Below are 20,154 nucleotides of genomic sequence, written 5' to 3' on the forward strand. Positions count from 1 at the left end.
AAACAGAAAAAAGAACTTGTTTTTGATGGGAGATAATATTTATGGGAAGTTGGAATGGGAAATTTTTACGACTTACCTCAAAAACTTTTCTCCAGCAGTTCATGCAACAGACATGCTGACATTGGGACTTGAAAGGAACTGAAGCCTCATTATGGCATAAACAACATGTATAACCTGCAAAACAAAACAAAACAGCTATATTTTTTATTTCTTAATTAAAATTCAACACATCTACATTAAGGTCCTAAAATATAAGCCTACCCATCAAATATGATTAAATATAACACTGTTAACCGACATTTTTCCCAGAGAATCAATTTTCATGGGTGCCAATTTTTGAGGATTTTGTGGTTGCTACTAATAAAATATTTAAAAACCCAATGAACTCTAAACCGTCTGTGGAACAACAAAATCTCTTCCACAGTCTATAAATACAAGTACAGTGTGACCCAACTATGACATAAAGGTTGAACCCAACCGTGTTATAACCAGTCAAGTCAGTTAGCTGAAGATAATTATGCAGGTACTGAAAAACTGTCCAGAGGGGTTGGGGGGGTTGGGGTTGGTTGTTGTTGTGTAATAAAGTGGGCACAAAAATATGTGCTTTTGATACATAAAAACAAAACTAGTCTCAATTATGAGACTAATATATTTTTATAGATCTGTTTCTACACTATATATTTTCTAACGGGATATGACTGATGCTGGAATTTTCTAACATGTGACCTATACTCAAATTAATGGATTTTTCATGTGCGTGTACTGTGCTTCATGACTTATGGATTGTATAACACAAAGGTAACACAAATGTAAACTGTCAATATACAAGTGTACTTCAAACTGATTTTGTCTTTTGTCTTTATTGAATCAAAATGTTGACAGTATTACCTCAGGCCTGAGGATGTCAAGATAAACAGGTAGTAATGTACAGGAATTACAAACAGTTAGCCCTGATTAAATGGAAGAAAGAATTCAATTCCAGCATCTTTCCTTTTGCTGTGGGTGGTATAATATGATTACTCTTGGATGGGTTTTACTCACCAGACTTTGACAATGGCCTAGGATACTTGGTGGCAAGAGGATTTTGTGTATTCTTCTCTGAGATATCACAACATCCCTCTGCTATACTGTCTGTATCTCCTAAATTTTGGCATGACTTCTGGAAATCATATACATTTATATTATGTCCACCATGGTTTTTGACATTTTCATTAGAGAGCACACTCTGTCCACCTCCACTATGAAGTTTGCCAGATGTGGAATTCTGGAATTGAGACTCTAACATTCTTGAACCAATCTGACTGGCACTGGATGATGTCTGCTGTTTTATCTCTTGTCCTCCTGAGCCGCATGCTGTCATCCCAAACTGATTTGATACTGGTAGCACTTGCTCACCAATCACATTTGTTTTCTCATTTGCCTTTGTGTTTTTCTGTAAGAAATTTACATAATTAATTCTTGTGCTACAAAAAGGTATCTTGTTTGTTTTATGATAGTATACCTTTTCACTTATTTAAATGAGATAAGAGGCAGAATTATAGAATACCTATTGTATTCTATACTAGGTAAATCTGTGTTAAATAACAGAACTATATATGGGGCCCCGAGTGGCCGAGTGGTCTAAAGCGCTCGCTGTTCCGGATCACTGCCATCTCACCTATCTGCGTGAGTTTGAGTTTCAGGCTCCTCTAGCATGGGTATGTGGGAAAGCCTGCCAGTAGCTTCTCATGGGTCGGTGGTTCTTCCCTGGGTTTTCCAGGGTTCTTCCTCCACCAGTTATACTGGCTGCCAAATATAGCCTATCTTGTGCTGAAAATGGCATTAAACCCTAGAACAACAACAACAGAACTACATTTTAATACCTGTTTACAAATATTGTAAAAGTATATAAGAAAAGGCTAATGAATACACAAATAGTTCCTTTCTGGTGTTATGAACTACTGAATATACTTACAAGTCAAACTGTACACAACATAGATCCAGATCTGCTGTAGCATAATGCACCTGCAGATCAGAATCTATGTTGCTTGTCATACTGATTACTCCTAACAAACTGCACAAACCCAATATCAAACTGCATACCAATTGTGGATGAAATGCAAGAGTAATGAGTTATTACCAATATACTTGCTAACAAGACAAGTCCAACTGCAAACTGTACAGACCCAGATCTGAAATTGCATCATATGCCTGCAGATCTGTGTCCATACAAATTGTTTGGGTAATCAGTAGAATAAACAACATATACCCTGATCTGCAGGCACACTATCAGGATTTTTGTTGTGAATATATACGATAAGCAGGAAAAGAAGTGGGATGGATGGATGGATAAAAGAATGGACAGATGAAAGATGAAAACATGGGCAGGCCTAATTTAATATTTTCCATTTTCCATGAAATAATTATATAATGTTTCATGCCACACCCATTATAAGTATTGCAGTTAAGACAATGTTCCCTCTGTCCAATCAGTGCTCTTAAATGTTAGGATTTATTGTTGTGGGAGTACACTCACAATATTGGCAGTTCCAAGGTCTTCTGACTTGTCAGATGCAATTCTTGACTTCTTTAAAGAATCTGCAAAATTATTGAATAATTTAAATGAACTGATTGCAGACAGCATACAATTTCATGCTTGTTACTTTGCAGTGTTGTGACTAAATACGTGGCAAGAATTAATAAATTATTCACATGAGCAATGCAAATAAAAAAATGATCAAAGTAATTAATCCCTATTTTCAACCCAGGGAGCATGTTTAACTTTTCTGCCTAAGGATTGCAATCTTGGAGATATTTGTTTTCAGATTGGTACCATTTTCACTGAAACCCATAAGATACCAAAAGAAGTCTTTCAGTGAAAACTCATATAGATATGACCATCTATTCTGGGGTAGTGGTAACAAGATTTTCCAGATGGCTGCTGGAGCACTATATTGGATTTCTCAGCTGTATCCTTTTTATTCAAGACCAAGCTGTACCATTTTTATTCAGGACCAAGCTGTATCATTTTTTTAGGACCAAGCTGTACCATTTTTATTCAGGACCAAGCTGTACCATTTTTATTCAGGACCAAGCTGTACCATTTTTTTCAGGACCAAGCTGTACCATTTTTATTCAGGACCAATCTGTTCCATTTTTATTCAGGACCAAACTGTGCCATTTTTACTCAGGACCAAGCTGTATCATTTTCTTTTAGGACCAAGCTGTACCATTTTTATTCAGGACCAAGCTGTGCCATTTTTATTCAAGACCAAGCTGTATCTTTCTTTTTCAGGACCAAGCTGTACCATTTTTATTCAGGACCAACGAAACCTTGGGATGAATGTGGGTATCAAGTTACATAACAAAAAACTCCAAGTAGTTTAGAAAATACAACAATAACAGTCTTATGCAGATGGATGGATGACAGGTCATATCAAAAGCTCTTCTGGTCTATGCCTGGTATGAGAACTGTCAGAGAGCAGGAACTCACAAGATATGCCAGCTTCTGTGATACGATTAATTTTCTTTCATTTTCTTTAAGAGACCTCAATTATACAGTCATACATAGAAAATTGTTCACAGCAAATAACTTTTGGTGTCTGACACAGCTTAATTCCCAGTAACCACCTTCGATGCAGGTTTGGTTACAATATTTTTCTAATTAAAAATCTTCAGCTTGAGCTGGTTGTAATGTGTACATCACAATGGGTGTTGATTACTAAAATGTCAATGTGTACATCACAATGGGTGTTGATTACTAAAATGTCAATGGGTACATCATAATGGGTGTTGATTACTAAAATGTCAATGTGTACATCACAATGGGTGTTGATTACTAAAATGTCAATGTGTACATCACAATGGGTGTTGATTACTAAAATGTCAATGGGTACATCACAATGGGTGTTGATTACTAAAATGTCAATGGGTACATCACAATGGGTGTTGATTACTAAAATGTGATCTTTTTGGAACCTTAAACAGAGGAACTTTGTGCTAAGAAGATCAATACAAAAATATGGAGTAGAGAAAATGAACTAGTTTGGTTTAGACGTATGGGACTTAATATTTTGTCAGCATAAGATGTGCTATGCATGGTGGCCAGTGTCTGGCAGAGGAAGAGCCCTGGACACTCTAGAAGAACCACAAAACCATGGGAAGGTAGTGGCAAGCATTCTCACATACCCAACTTGATTGAACTGAGGCTTGAACTCGCATGGAGAGAGTGTATGTGTGCGTGTGTGATTTGGATTTTTAACGTAGCTTTAACAATTTTTTAGTCATATCACTACGATGTCTGCAGTGTGGCAGTTTTTAGTGATGTCTAGCACTGGGGCATCATGTTGTTGTTGTTGTTGGGTTTAACGCCATTTTGCAGCACATGATAGGCTATGTATGGGGGCCAGTATTAATGGTGGAGGAAGAACCGGGAAAACCCCGGGAAGAACCACAGACCCACGAGAAGCTACTGGCAAGCTTTCTCACATACCCACATTGGCCGAATCCTAGACTCGAACCCACGCAGACAGAGGTGAGATGGCAGTGATCCGTAACGAAGAGCACTTTAGACCACTCGGCCACTCGGGGCCCCGGGGGCATCATGTAGCAGACATGTAGCGTGATGTCCCACCCAGTCACATTATCCTGACACCAAGCCGACCAGTCCTAACACTAACCTCGTAATGCTGAGTGCCAAGCGAGGAAGCTGTTAGTACCATTTTGTAAGTCTTTGGTATGACTCGGCTGGGGATCGAACCCACGAACTCCCACATCCAAGGCGGATGCTCAAACCACTAGGCCACCAGAGCGGTGTCGCATGGAGAGAGATGAAATATTTGAGTGATCTGTAAAGATGAGCACCTTAGGCTAGTTGGCCACCCGAGGCCCTAAAAATGAACTAACAAATAAGAATAAAACCACATGAAGATGAGAATATTCATGCATACATAACTTTATACAACTTTTTATATTTTTGGCAGTGATATCAGTCCCACTGAGGACAACCACAGTGACAAGTATTTTAGTTAAAACTCCATGCTGACAAGATCATCCCTTTAAGAGGAGTAGTCATAACAAGGTTTTATCATCAGCACCATTTTTATGTTGGATGCAGTGAAAAGTCTTTCAGTGAAATCCCATTTTTATGTTGGATCAACCACATGTAGTGAAATCCCATTGTGATAAGACCATCCACTCAGGTGGTAAAGCGATAACAAGATTTTAAGTTTGCCACCATGGTGGTTATACTGGATGTCCAAGGGGCACCATTTTCAGTCTGGAGCAATTAGACATCATGAAATGTCTTTAGTGAAAAAAATGCCATATTAATAAAACCATTAACTTAGGATTAGCAGTAAAAAGATTTTCAAGATGACCACCTTGGTGGACATATTGGACATAGATTGGCACCATTTTTATTTAGTACCAACCAGACGTCGTAAGTCTTCTGGTGAAAAATCTCACGCTGATATGGTTATGATGAGCTGTGACAAGAAGAATTTCAAAATGGCCATATCTGATGTTAGATGGCATCTTTTTCATCTGGACCAATTAGACACCAAAAGAAGTCTTTGGCTGCAAACCAGATGGCAATATAACTTTACATTCTTCTGGAGAAGCTATACAAAGAATGTTATGGAGGGCATATTTTGGATGTCAGGTTTGTACCATTTTCATGTAGGACCAACTACATAAAAGAAAACCCTACACTGATATGACCATCCATATAAGAGGAGCAGTGATAAAATTTTCAAGATGGCCACTGTGGTTGCCATACTGGATATCCATGCTGCACCATTTTCATTTACCACCAACTACACCTTGGAATGAGTGTGTGTAAAATTTCATAGTTTACAAGAAAAAGGGATAATCTGGTGCTAACATCCAAATTACAGAAGGACAATGGGCTGTCCTGCAGTCTTCTGGTCTATGACCAGAGCTGTAAAAAAAGAAAGAAAAAAAAGAGATGAGACAAAATATTTAGGGCTACAAGACAAAAATGTACACACCAAATTGTGTCGGAAGATATTTAATTGCTCTTGAGTGTGCTGGTTAAAGAATCTAATTTGGTGGAGTAGAGTTATAACTGATGAAAAAAGGTCAATAACTCTGTTATAACTGAATATGGAAAGATAAAGCCTTTAAAATGCATATCTACATATAATGGGTAATTCCCATACAGAACAATGTGTATGGGTTGAAAAAGTGTGATCAGTCAAATGGGAAAAATTAAACTTTTTATTACTGTTATTGTGCTACCACATCTCAATCCTGGGCCAAAAGTAAAGCAAATTATTGTGCTATAATGAATAATATTGTCAACAACAACAACAACAAATATCCATAACATCATAATTTATATTTAGCATTTAGTTACAAATAAAACTCCTGGAAAAGTATGCATAATTAAAGTAGGGCATGGAGTCAATGTTACAATTTAAGAAAAACCTTAATTACAAAAATATATAAAACATGTGACTGCTTGTTAAGAGTATCTCACAACAACTGATAATATTCCAGACATGTTTACTCCCTCTGTTTGAGACATGTATAATCCTTGAGGTAAAGAATGGTAGTATTTCAATAGCTTCTAATTTTCAAAGAAAATCATTCCATTTTACAGATTTATTGCATGAATTATCATTTCAACAGACATATACACAAAAAAAATTAAGCTGAACCTAGCTGATTTATTAATGATTCAGTTTTTTAACAATCAATATTTAAACAATATGTTTGCTCCTTATAAATCCGTCTCAGAGAATGTTAATCATAAGGTGATCTGTAGAAAGTTTTGCATAATTAGCAATAAGACAAAAAAAATTTGATGGATATGCATAAAATTACATTTCCATGCATAGTGAATATTTGGAGGCTGAAATGCATATAAATTATGCCAAAATCTGAGGAAAAACAGGTCTGGTAGTTGAGAGATTTGTAGAACAGTATAAAAACCATATAGAAAGCAGTTTTGATCATCAATGGCTTTACTTGTGTCTGTTTTGCAGCACTGTTCAGCAAGACGCTTTTTGGACACAGCATCTTCTGGCTTGTAATTACATCCCTCCCCTGTCAGGTCTATACACATCTCGTGAAACTGCTGTTTGTGGTGTGACCTCACATACCTGAAAAACTCTGACAACAGCAAACACAGAACATGAAGACTTTGGGACATAATTCTTTGAAAGAAACAATAACATTTTGATAAGATCAAAACACATAACAGGATAATTATATCAAAAGAACTAAAACCCCAAATCTCAAGTTTCGAAAAAAAAACAGATCTTAAGTTTCAAAGATATCATAAGAATTCTAGCTACCTATGGGTAATATATCTGCATATTTAAAGACAATCACTTGTGGGATGCTTAAGTATTTAACTTTTAGAGAAATCAACATTTTTTTAAATTAAATTATGTTTCTCCACCCAGGCACATTAATATTAGGAAAGAAACTCTACAACCTTATGATTCCAGCAATTACGAAAAGACCAAATATTTTGTTTCCCATCCATACAACATATAGACAAAGGGAAGAAATTCTTACATTATCTCCCCTTACCACTGATTATACTACAGTTGTTTACCAAGTTATTAGCTTCAGTGATTCTGTTGAAATCATTTTTCTAATTTAGGTGTTTAGAAAACCCACTCCTAAGTACATTTTTTTAAATTACATGCAGTCTTGACTCTATTACAAAGCCATTATGACATGGATTAGGTAAAGTAAACAGTAATTCTTATCAGCTAAGTGTGTTGATGAAGTAGTAAAAACAGGCAATCTTAAGTTTTAAAATCATCATTTTCAATTCCACTGGGATAAAGTACTCACACATTATCATGGGCAATACTTTCCAATATTCACAATCAAGAATGTATATATTGTGTCAAGAATGAAAAAGAATAAACACAAAGTATAATTTTTGTGTGTCACTGCAAAGATAGTTTCAAAAGATATTAACTGTATTCAATATTTTTCAACAAAATATCAAATGTACTTACTGCGAAGCAAATGGTAATTTTGGGGGTCATCAGTGAATAGATCGGCAAGTACTCCAACAACCTTCAATAAGTCTTCCACCTTTTTGTACTCCAAAAGTGCTTTGGAAAAAACCTTGTATGATTCCACACTGAGTACCTTCTTCACCTAAATAAAAATTGCCCAAGGATGATATTACATTTATTGTCCGATCTACAGTAAATATTGCTTCTAAAATGCCTCCTGCAACCCTTACATTGAACTTAATATTATCAAAACACACATTCAATTGAAAGTTATTGCTTCTGTTTTAGTGCTATCTAACACAAAAATCTAACATACTGGCAGCAGAAAAACAGATGAATGTGACCTACTTTTTGTGGGTGGGAATATGAATCATCAAAATGAAAACACTTGTGAAGTTTTAGGAAAGAACAAGCAGCACAATTATAAAAATGAAACAAAATGCAAAAGCCTAATGCATTATTGAAACATTAGAAATAGGTCACATTTACCTACTTTTGCTATCGGTCAGAAGCACTTGTCAGGATGAATACATTCATCAAGTAAGAAATTCCAAGTATAAAACCTTAAAAATATCTATAACAAGAACAATGCCAAAAATTGTTTCAGGATACTGAGGTTCCTATATCTGTCAATTCTTCAGTGTCATAAACACTACTGGTGACCTTAAATATCAACGATGATCCTGTGTTAAGTCAAAGGACAATCTAATCAATGTGACAAACACTACTGGTGACCTTAAATATCAACAATGAACTTGTCTTATCAAAGGACAATCCAATCAGTGTGACAAACACTATTGGTGACCTTAAATATCAAAGATGAACCTGTGTTAAGTCAAAGGACAATCCAATCAGTGTGACAAACACTATTGGTGGCCTTCAATATAACCTGATGAACCTGTGTCACATTAAAGGACAGTCCAATCAGTGTGACAAACACTATTGGTGGCCTTCAATATAACCTGATGAATCTGTGTCATGTTAAAGGACAGTCCAATCAGTGTGACAGAAACTACTGGTGACCTATAATATAGCCTTATGAACCTGTTTTAAGCCAAAGGACAATCCAATTACTGTGAACCACTCCGGTGGCCTAGTGGATAGAGCGTCTGACTCAGATGAAGGAGGTCGTGGGTTTGATCCCCGGCCGAGTCATACCAAAGACTTACAAAAATGGTACTAACAGCTGCCTTGCTTGGTGCTCAGCATTAAGAGGTTAGTGTTAGGACTGGTCAGCCTGGTGCCAGGATAATGTGACTGGGTGGGACATCATGCTACATGTCTGCAGCATGATGCCCCAGTGCTAGACATCACTATAAACTGTCACACTGCAGACATCGTAGCAATATGACTGAAAAATTGTTAAAGCTATGTGATAAAAAAAAATCCAAACTAAATCCAATTACTGTGACCGCTCACAGTAAACAGCATTTAGTGAAATGAATTATTTTTTTAAAAAAAGAATCACCAAGATCCAACCTCTCATTTTGTAAATATATTGAGTCAAAATGGAGGTAGGACTATGTAGAAGAATGATCTAAAACATCAAAACCCAGCTTTCATGATTGAAATCAAGCTTTTATGCCTTGTTCAAATAAAATCTAATAATTAAAAACTAATTTCAAAATAATATCACTTTTGTCTAGCATCTAAAATACTCGTTCTTCATCAAAGCATTAGTTATAAAGAAAGAATATATATATATATATATATATATATATATATATATATATATATATATATATATATATATATATATATATATATATATATAATCTAATGTACACTGCCTGTCCAGCATGTACTATACACTATATTCTCATATACACTGTATGTCTAGCACCTTACTATACACTGCATACCTAGAATATACTATACACTGCATGTCTTGCATCTTATCATACACTGTATGCCTAGCATCTTATATATAGTGTATGTTGTGCATCTTAATATGCACTGTATGCCTAGTATCTATTATTATACACTTTGTTGTATCTTACTGTACACTGTATGTCTCACATCTAATATATACTGTATGTCTTACATCTTACTATATACTGTATGCCTATCATCTAATATAAACTATGTGTCTTGCATCTTATTATGTCTATTCTTCTTACCATACACTGTATGTCTATCATCTTGCATACAGAATATGTCGAGCATCTAATATACTGTCTAACATCTAATATACACTGTATGTATTGCATCTTACTACACACTGTACGCCTTGCATATTACTATAGTCTTATGTAGCATTTTGCCATACACTGCATGCCTATCATCTACTTTACATTGCATGTCTTGCATCTTACCATACAAATTATGCCTAGCATTTCATATAAATTGTGTCTTGCATCTTACTATACACTATATGCTTAGTAGTTAATAAACACTAATTGTCTTGCCTCTTACAATACAGTGTATGCATAGCAACTGATCATACACTGCATGTCTAACATCTTCTATACACTATGCCTTGCATTTAACATACACTATAAGTCGTGCATCTTACTATACAGTTTGTCTAGCATCTAATATACTGTCTAGCAAATATACACTGAAGATCTTGCATCTTCCTATACTGTATGTCTTACATCTTACTATATGTTGTATGTCTTGCATCTTACCATATACTGTCTAGCATCTAATATACACTATGTCTTACTATACAATGTCTAGCATCTTACCATGCACTGTATGCCTAGCGTTTAATATACACTATGCATGTCTATCATCTACTATAAACTGCAGTTCAAACATCTTACCATACACTGTATGTCTTACCATACACTGTATGTTTTGAAAATTCAGCAGAAAACCTGAATATTCAAGAAGCACTTGAAGGCAAACCAATACCATGCTCTCCTTACATTTTCACACTAAGGTAATTTAACATCAATATACCCAATTACTCATTATTCTGAAAACTAAATACAAGAGTTCACTGGGATGAGCATCAAACTTGTAATCCAAATGTTGCTGGCTTGCTACCTGTCCAGGTCAGCCCAGGTTGGCTGCCTTGATGTGTCCTTTGGAGAAACACTTCGTTCTAATTTCCTAGAAATGACATAGCCAAAACTAAAGTGCTGGACCAACAAATCGACAAACCAAAGTATGGTGTATCCTCCAGGCAGTTTGAAAGACTATAATTAACTACGTATTTAAGTGCACAGAACCTGCAGTACAAGTAATATGATAAAAAGGATAAATTTACTCATAACCTCACCTCAGCAATGTAATTCTCTGCACTGTTCACCTGAGATTGAATGGCTGTTGAGGACATTACAGTTGTTTTCATCTCACTTGTGTTAAATTCTCTTTTCTGCATAAAGAAAGTGAGAAAGAACTTTTCTGTAACATTTGTTTAGAAGTGACTTGCAAACAATTACAATCAATTTTGATCCCTGTTTTATGCTTGTTTTTGCTGGTGCTATTTATTCATCCAAGTAAATACAGCTGTTTACTGTCACAATATTAATACTGTTTAAAGTAAGCAAAGCTCAAAATTTACTACCTGTAATATATATAAAGCCAGTCTATATGGTGACAACTGGGAATTGACAACTGATTTTCTTGCATGGTCTGATTCCATTATAAATTTTATGCTTTGCTTTTTAAAACTGATTATTTTTAAATCTAGTTCTTGATTTTACAAGGCAATCTGACAAATACTAGTACTTCTCAATAGTTCATGCTACAAATTGTCCCAAAATATCAAAGGTGATTTGTAATTAAACGAATAAATGACCAGTCATTTGTCACATTTATTTACTATGCAATACCTTGATTACAATCTTCTTTTTGACCACTGGTCTCCGTAATTCTGCATTACAGTTAGGCTGGAATGAAGGAATCTGAAAAAAAACACAATGTTACAAAATTACACTGAATAAAAAACACATTAAACTAATTAGTTCAGAAAGATTAATTTATACGTGCTTGATTGCATAATCATATAAACAAACACAGAAACAATATGGTCAGTTTCTGATCCATGATGAATCATAACCCCATCTTCAAGCAACAAATGTATTTACCTATACAATCACAATCTACCTGAGAATTATTTAATCTTTTCAAAACTTTCAATATTGATCAATTATTGTTAAAATAACTTTTCCAGTCATGAATATTTTAGTTGTTACTAAGCTTCCACATGTATATATGAATAAACATACTTCTGTCAACAACATCAATAACAATAATAATAACAATAATAATTATTATTATTAGTAGTAGTAGTAGTAGTATTAGTAGTATTGTTATTACTATAATGTCTATTATTATTATTATTATTATTACAGTGTGACCCCACTATAACAGTAGTTGGGAGCCATAGAACCCGACCGTGTTATAGACTGAACCGTGTTATAAGCAACCATGTCAGTTAGCTGAAGAAAATGATGCATGTACCCCTAAAAAATTGCGAACGGGGTGTGTAGGTAATAAATGCAGGCGGTAAAATAAGTACTTCATCGGCACACTTACCATCAATAAATGATGCATATTAAATGAGAAATATACCTATAGTGAAAACAGAGAAGATATATATAATAGTTTACTTTATTTAGAGAACCATGAATTGGTACATATATGTGAATAGTGTTTATATATACATGTCTAATGTATAGCATGAACAGAGCATCAACACCGTGTACTCACCCACAAACCTCATCATATACACTGAATCCACAATACAAGTGATTCCATCGAAAATATGCAACACACAGCTTTAAAATATTCAATCATTTTGTCACAGATTATATTGGTCTGAATTCAGTGGAAAAACATAGTACAATCACGTAATGAATGATGAAGCACATTTACTTTTCAGTACATCCCAAGTCGGTAAAAGTTAGTTTGCTTTTTAAGCCGCCGTTGCTAGCATTCATTAGCATAAACCTTTTTCCTACAAAAAGGAAACTTTCACAGCACAGTTAACATGTTCCAGTCACATTGGAAAATGCAAAAATCCATCAGATTCCATCACTTTTATTTAAGTTTGGTACTGACTTCCTTTGAAGAAAAGTTCTTGTTTTTACTGCAAGATTGTAGTCAGCTTTCTTTGATGAAGGGTGCATGCGTTACTGAAGTCACCGCTAAAGGAATACCAAACAAATGCCCATTTCTTATTGTGGCGGCAACATCAAATAATTGTATTGCATGATTGAGACTGATTTTTTTTTCCATTTGCCGAGTACGTTTTCATAACAATCAGTGCTTCAAAGGTATTCTGTTTCCTCTGAAATTTCAGCAAACAATTTTATCTGAGTACATTTTAAAAAAGGAATTGGCCATTGTTTGGACTATTCTAGGTACTGTCCCTCCATGCCTATTGAATAAACCAATAAGTAAGATGTATATTTTTTTTTACATTTGTGGTAGCAGCGTGATGCTCCCTTCCATGCATGCATCTGAAAATTAACAAAGGGTCAATGGATGATAGAGATGCAGTTGTTCTGGTCTGATGACAGGGATTATTACAGAAAATGTGAGTGTTCTGATGGATTTAATTCTGAGCGAAAAGATGAGAAATTTTACTTACCATCCACATACAAATATCAGTCTTTGCAAATATATTAATTACTAGTGAGCAGCCAAAATTCTGATGAAAGATAGATTACGAGATAATGCCCGGTCTGGTTGATCTCCGTTACCAGAAATGTCAACAACAAAAAAACAGATATTTAACACCATACAGTACTCATGCTAGATGTCAAAATAAGCGGATTATGACATAACAATGCGCTGTTTAGATAGTTTGTCAATATGGACAAAGAATTTGTTTTCGTAACAATATATAAATTTCAGTGCATTTTATATCCAGTTTGCGGGGCCCCGAGTGGCCGAGTGGTCTAAAGCGCTCTTCGTTACGGATCACTGCCATCTCACCTCTGTCTGCGGCGGTTCGAGTCTAGGATTCAGCCAATGTGGGTATGTGAGAAAGCTTGCCAGTAGCTTCTCGTGGGTCGGTGGTTCTTTCCGGGGTTTTCTCGGGTTCTTCCTCCACCATTAATACTGGCCGCCATGTATAGCCTATCGTGTGCTGAAAAATGGCGTTAAACCCCACAACAACAACAACATATCCAGTTTGCGGCTTAGGTTCAAACAGCCAACAATGTCGCCAATAAAAGAAATTGCCACATGGTATATTTTGTTGCCAAAAAGGAAAAACAATCCAAGTTTGCGACATTGATACCAGAATAAACTTTTTATGTGTTACTTTTTGTACTTTTTAGAAGAAAAAGCTACTTTTTCATGTAGGAGAAAAATACATATAAAATTTCAGAAGCCACACCTAGATCGACTTGTATTATTCATATGCGATCTCTTCCCCAAAATGTTAATAAACATTTTACATTTTTTTCTTGTACTTTTAAGAAAGAATTTTTCTTTTTTTTGTGTTCAAGAAAAATACATGTATATGAAATTTCGGGAGCCACACCACAACCGTGTTATATCTGAATTTGTGTTATAATGGAGCGCGCTATAGCAGGGTTACAATGTATTATTATTATTATCATTATTATTATGTGTGTCGAGTCAAGGATTCAGCCAATGTGGGTATGTGAGAAAGCTTGCCAGTAGCTTCTCGTGGGTCGGTGGTTCTTTCCGGGGTTTTCCCGGGTTCTTCCTCCACCATTAATACTGGCCGCCATGTATAGCCTATCGTGTGCTGAAAAATGGCGTTAAGCCCCAAAACAACAACAAAAAATTATTATGTGTGCATTATATTTTTTAAATCAGGTCAAGGCTGTGACATTTTAAATATTAATTATATATGAATTTAAAAAAACTATATAAACACTTTTCTTCACAAAGCATGTTTCAAAATGTTTTGTAATAAAAAAAATAAAACAGAAAAAAATTTAATAAAAGAGATTACAAAAATCGAAACAACTTACAGGTTAAAGATTATGAGAATTTTGTGATTGTGGTTTCATAATCCTGTATTTTAATTGCAGCCATTATAAAGGTAGGAATCTTTTATGGTGTAGACAGTAGGTATTCACTTTGTTTTTACCTACACAGCGGTCCATATAACACTACTGTAGAAGACCTATGTGCATTAGGCTACTCTGTCTCCTAAAAATAGTATAGCTTTAACACTTATGACAAGGCATGCTGTCTTATGGCAGGTAATACATTTCTTGTCATTGATAATTTTAAGTATTCTGTTTCACTTGACAGAACTAGTTAAACCCTACAGGTTATGTAAATGAGAGTGTAACCAATAATTACAAGGCTGACCTCTATTAAATCTTAATTTTCAGTAACCACTGTAAACATTAATTAACACACAGAATTTTTTTTCTAATATGCAGACTAAAGTGACCGTGACAACAAAATGTAAAAAGCCCAGGTTGATATAACCATCTACATGGATGTGGAGTAGTAATAACCAAATTTTCAAATGACTGCTGTGGTGGCAATAGTGGATTTCAGACTGGCACCATATCTGTTTAGGACCAACTAGACATAAGGATGAATGTCAAGTTTCATGGAAATCCTCCAAGTAGTTCAGATAGAGTAGAAATGACAAACTTGTGCTAACAGACAAAGAAATATTGGAAGACAGATGATGGACAATAGGCCATCCCATAAGTCCTTTTGGACTATCACCAGCAGAGCTGAAAACAATTAAAAAAGACATTCTTATCTGCACCAAAGTAAAGGTACTATAATAAGTTGAAAAAAAAACTGGAGATTTATGTTGTTTTGTATAATTGTTTTAAAATGCAATGTCCTTAAAATCTTACTGGGTGAATATCACAGGCTTTGAATGCATAGTGAACAAACTTATTTCTACTTCCAATACTTCCAATTGCACTGGTCAGAATGAGCCTTCCGAGTAAACTGGGATATATACAGCATCGAAGAATCTATCTGGTCATGAACTAAACACGAATACTAAACACATATTATCAAAGCAATAAGGTTGGTCACAGCAATCTTCTTTGGTTGTAAAGGTGTAGTACTAACAGACATAAATCCAGCTGCGAAGTTGATGACACCCAATAAATGAACTTTAAAAACACAAAATTTCAACAAAGTCATACTACCATGAAATATAGGTCAAAGATACCTCATTTTGCAATAATGGTGTAGAACTTGTCAAGTTGGTTGTGATGAGACTGAAGTATTCATAAAGATGCAGTCCCCTCACAAAGTTGTATGATTCCATGTGTAACAGTATGTATGCAGTGCACAAAGGACATGATTAAGCAACAATTCACAACTCATGTACATGTACAAAGTTGGCCCCCTTACCTGGGGGGTAGGTGCTATGAAACCCACTCCAACCTGTTACCCAGGACCTAGGAACAAAGAATAGTTGGGTGGTAGTAAGGATCCATGCAAAAGCTCATGCTAACGGAGGGGAGGTGGGTGGGTATCATAAAAGCTTTTCTCCATTCTGTAAAGGTCTTTTCTCTGCTCTGTAAAGGTGAAGTCAAAGCCACTTTATAAATCACCTCATGATCTTCCTTGTCTACAACCAGTTTACTAGATCAAATGCCTTGCTTACAAATGTGTCAGAAATGACCCATGAAACAAAACACCTTAAAATTGTTGATGCAACCATGGTTACTGTTGCTAGAAAGTGATAAATATGTCTGGCTACCAGTTATTGCTGGCATGATTGAAACTTGATAAAATAAAAGTTAAACATGTAATAAAATCTACTCAATAAGAAAAAGAAAGGTATCAATTAAATCACTGAAAATGTCAATTTTACATAAGGTTGAAATTATTTTCAATTCCCTTTTGATTTGCAGTCTCTTTAACTGGTCCAAGCGATGTTGAAATCTGTAAAATTAGTCACATATAACTGAACCATATGGAAAATGAGGGTAATGACACTATCTAATCAGACAATGACCAAGATCATTTGATACCCGGCTACCAAAGGCTTAGAAGGAAAATACTTTTGAATATAAAATGTTTTGTTTCACACAGACTGTTGTATTGAAATCCCACAAACTCTCTAGCTACATTTAGTCATACCATTTTGTAATGTGAGTGCATCTAGTGTACAGAAGACATCTTCGAATTAAATGAAATAAACTTTTTAAAAAATGCAATATTTAATCGCAACATCTTCTAATGCTAAACTGCTTCAAAAAAAATTCTTAAATAGTGACTGAAAAAAGTATTTAAAAAAAAAGAAAAAAGAACTCAAAAGATGCACTCAAACTGAAATTATTGTGATAATTGTTGAGAAGAAATTCAACAAAGGAGATGTAAGAGTTGCATCCCTTACCCAATTACTTACATACTACCCTTACTTGTATCTTCTGTGACCTTAATTATATCGCTGAACATTTTTTTAAAGCAGCTTAAGTTTGTGATTGTCATGGCTGTTAATTTATATCTTGATCGTAAAGTTTGGACAAACTAAATAAGAACAGTTTGTTTACATTATGAAACAGAATTATAATTTGATTTAATGAAGTGCCAAAAACTCAAAAAAGGAAAGTATGATGTATGTTGCCTGTGAAAGTCTGTTAAGTTGCTGTTTTATCAACCATAGCTGTACACATACATCTTGCAACTGTTATGTATATTTAATTTGTTGGCTTCTCTTAATGTTACGTATATTGATAATTTGTAACCTTGTGACCTTAGTCCAAAATCAAATTCACTGTGTGCCTGACTAGGGACATTGATTTTGTAAACAATGTCATAGCTAATATTTCTCTGTGAAATAGATTATTTATTAGGATCATTAACAATGGAGGTAAACATGTTTCTCTTAATCCTAGTCTAGGACATTGGAGTTATTGCATGGAAAAAACTGGTGTCTGATGTTTGCCATGTTCTTTTTTATAATTTTAGTAACAGACCTTATCATGCTGACAACTTAGAATGTTCTAGAAATTAATTTTTGACCCTCATCTTGATTCAATTTAGAGCTTTTTATATAATGGTGTTTACTTAAGAAATTGCTCATTCTTGCTTTAACATCTTGAAGCAGAATCACTGTTAGTCAGTTATATTCAGATTTTCATTTGGGTTTAATCATTTATTCAAATTATTATTCACTGGAAATAAAAAGTGCTGATTAATAATATTCTTGGATTAGAACATTAATTTGAATTATAGTGAATTAATATTACTGCGGTACATTAAAAGAGAACATTAATTTTGAATTGTAATGAATTAATATTACTGTGGTACATCAAAAGAGAACATTAATTTGAATTGTAATGAATTAATATTACTGTGGTACATCAAAAGAGAACATTAATTTGAATTGTAATGAATTATTAATACTGTGGTACATCAAAAGAGAACATTAATTTGAATTATAATGAATTATTAATACTGTGGTACATCAAAAGAGAACATTAATTTGAATTATAATGAATTAATATTACTGTGGTACATCAAAAGAGAACATTAATTTGAATTATAATGAATTATTAATACTGTGGTACATCAAAAGAGAACATTAATTTGAATTATAATGAATTAATATTACTGTGGTACATCAAAAGAGAACATTAATTTGAATTATAATGAATTATTAATACTGTGGTACATCAAAAGAGAACATTAATTTGAATTGTAATGAATTATTAATACTGTGGTACATCAAAAGAGAACATTAATTTGAATTATAATGAATTATTAATACTGTGGTACATCAAAAGAGAACATTAATTTGAATTATAATGAATTAATATTACTGTGGTACATCAAAAGAGAACATTAATTTGAATTATAATGAATTATTAATACTGTGGTACATCAAAAGAGAACATTAATTTGAATTATAATGAATTAATATTACTGTGGTACATCAAAAGAGAACATTAATTTGAATTATAATGAATTATTAATACTGTGGTACATCAAAAGAGAACATTAATTTGAATTGTAATGAATTATTAATACTGTGGTACATCAAAAGAGAACATTAATTTGAATTATAATGAATTATTAATACTGTGGTACATCAAAAGAGAACATTAATTTGAATTATAATGAATTAATATTACTGTGGTACATCAAAAGAGAACATTAATTTGAATTATAATGAATTATTAATACTGTGGTACATCAAAAGAGAACACTAATTTGAATTATAATGAATTAATAATACTGTGGTACATCAAAAGAGAACATTAATTTGAATTATAATGAATTAATAATACTGTGGTACATCAAAAGAGAACATTAATTTGAATTATAATGAATTAATATTACTGTGGTACATCAAAAGAGAACATTAATTTGAATTATAATGAATTAATAATACCGTGGTACATCAAAAGAGAACATTAATTTGAATTATAATGAATTAATAATACCGTGGTACATCAAAAGAGAACATTAATTTGAATTATAATGAATTAATAATACCGTGGTACATCAAAAGAGAACATTAATTTGAATTATAATGAATTAATAATGATGTGGTACATCAAAAGATTCTTAGCACATTGCCAAAATCCTGGCTACTTGCACATTAGTACATTCAAGACTATAGGAACATCAACACACTCAATATTGGTATATATTTGGGACACGACTAGAATTCAATTTGAATTTTTAAACATTTGGTATTATGATAAAACCTTTAGGACTATTTGGGATAATAATAATAATAATAATAATAATAATAATAATAATAATAATACTTTGTTTATAGAAGGTTACTCATTAGTCAAGTACTGTTCTCCCTTGAGGAGAATTGTGATTTAATTCAAAATAGTAATTTTTTAAAACTTTCCACTTTGTATTCTAGGAAAATAAATTATTTGTTGAATTTAATGAAACTTGTTGGTTTTCACTCTTTCTGTTTCTTTGTATAAGATGATAGTCATAACATAAAAAAATCTCTAAAAATTATAATCTCTTATGTTTTATATCAGCAGCAGAATGAAACAGGGTTGTGTCCTAACCCCCATGCTCTTCGGCATCTTCTTTGCTGTTCTGCTCAAGCACGCCTTTGGGATGTCCACATAAGGGATCTACCTACACACACGATCAGACGGCAGACTTCAACCTGGCATGACTAAAAGGAAAGAGCAAAGTGCATGAAGCAACCATCAGGGACATGCTCTTTGCAGACGATGTTGCTCTAGCCACTCACACAGAAGCTGAGCAATAGCACCTGATGGACAGCTTTGCTAATGCATGCAATGAGTTTGGGTTGACC

The 20,154-nt window shown here is 33.9% G+C and overlaps 1 protein-coding gene across 4 annotated transcripts in view; it reads right to left on the reverse strand.

Annotated features, from left to right (window-relative positions):
* The window catches only part of LOC149773124 (regulator of telomere elongation helicase 1-like), a 240,161-nt gene that overhangs the window by 1,745 nt on the left and 218,262 nt on the right, over positions 1-20,154 (reverse strand). For all 4 annotated transcript variants that reach the window (XM_089946787.1, XM_089946786.1, XM_089946788.1 and 1 more), the window contains 7 exons: positions 11,771-11,842; positions 11,215-11,310; positions 7,983-8,127; positions 6,973-7,116; positions 2,516-2,577; positions 1,042-1,432; positions 77-174 (listed from right to left, as the gene is read on the reverse strand). In XM_089946787.1, the coding sequence (XP_089802913.1) occupies positions 77-174; positions 1,042-1,432; positions 2,516-2,577; positions 6,973-7,116; positions 7,983-8,127; positions 11,215-11,310; positions 11,771-11,842 (1,008 nt within the window). The remainder of the gene's footprint in view (positions 1-76; positions 175-1,041; positions 1,433-2,515; positions 2,578-6,972; positions 7,117-7,982; positions 8,128-11,214; positions 11,311-11,770; positions 11,843-20,154) is intronic.

The sequence above is a fragment of the Sinohyriopsis cumingii genome, unplaced genomic scaffold (assembly GCF_028554795.1).
Source record: "Sinohyriopsis cumingii isolate HCF-2022 unplaced genomic scaffold, ASM2855479v2 utg000881l, whole genome shotgun sequence".
NCBI lineage: Eukaryota > Metazoa > Mollusca > Bivalvia > Unionida > Unionidae > Sinohyriopsis > Sinohyriopsis cumingii.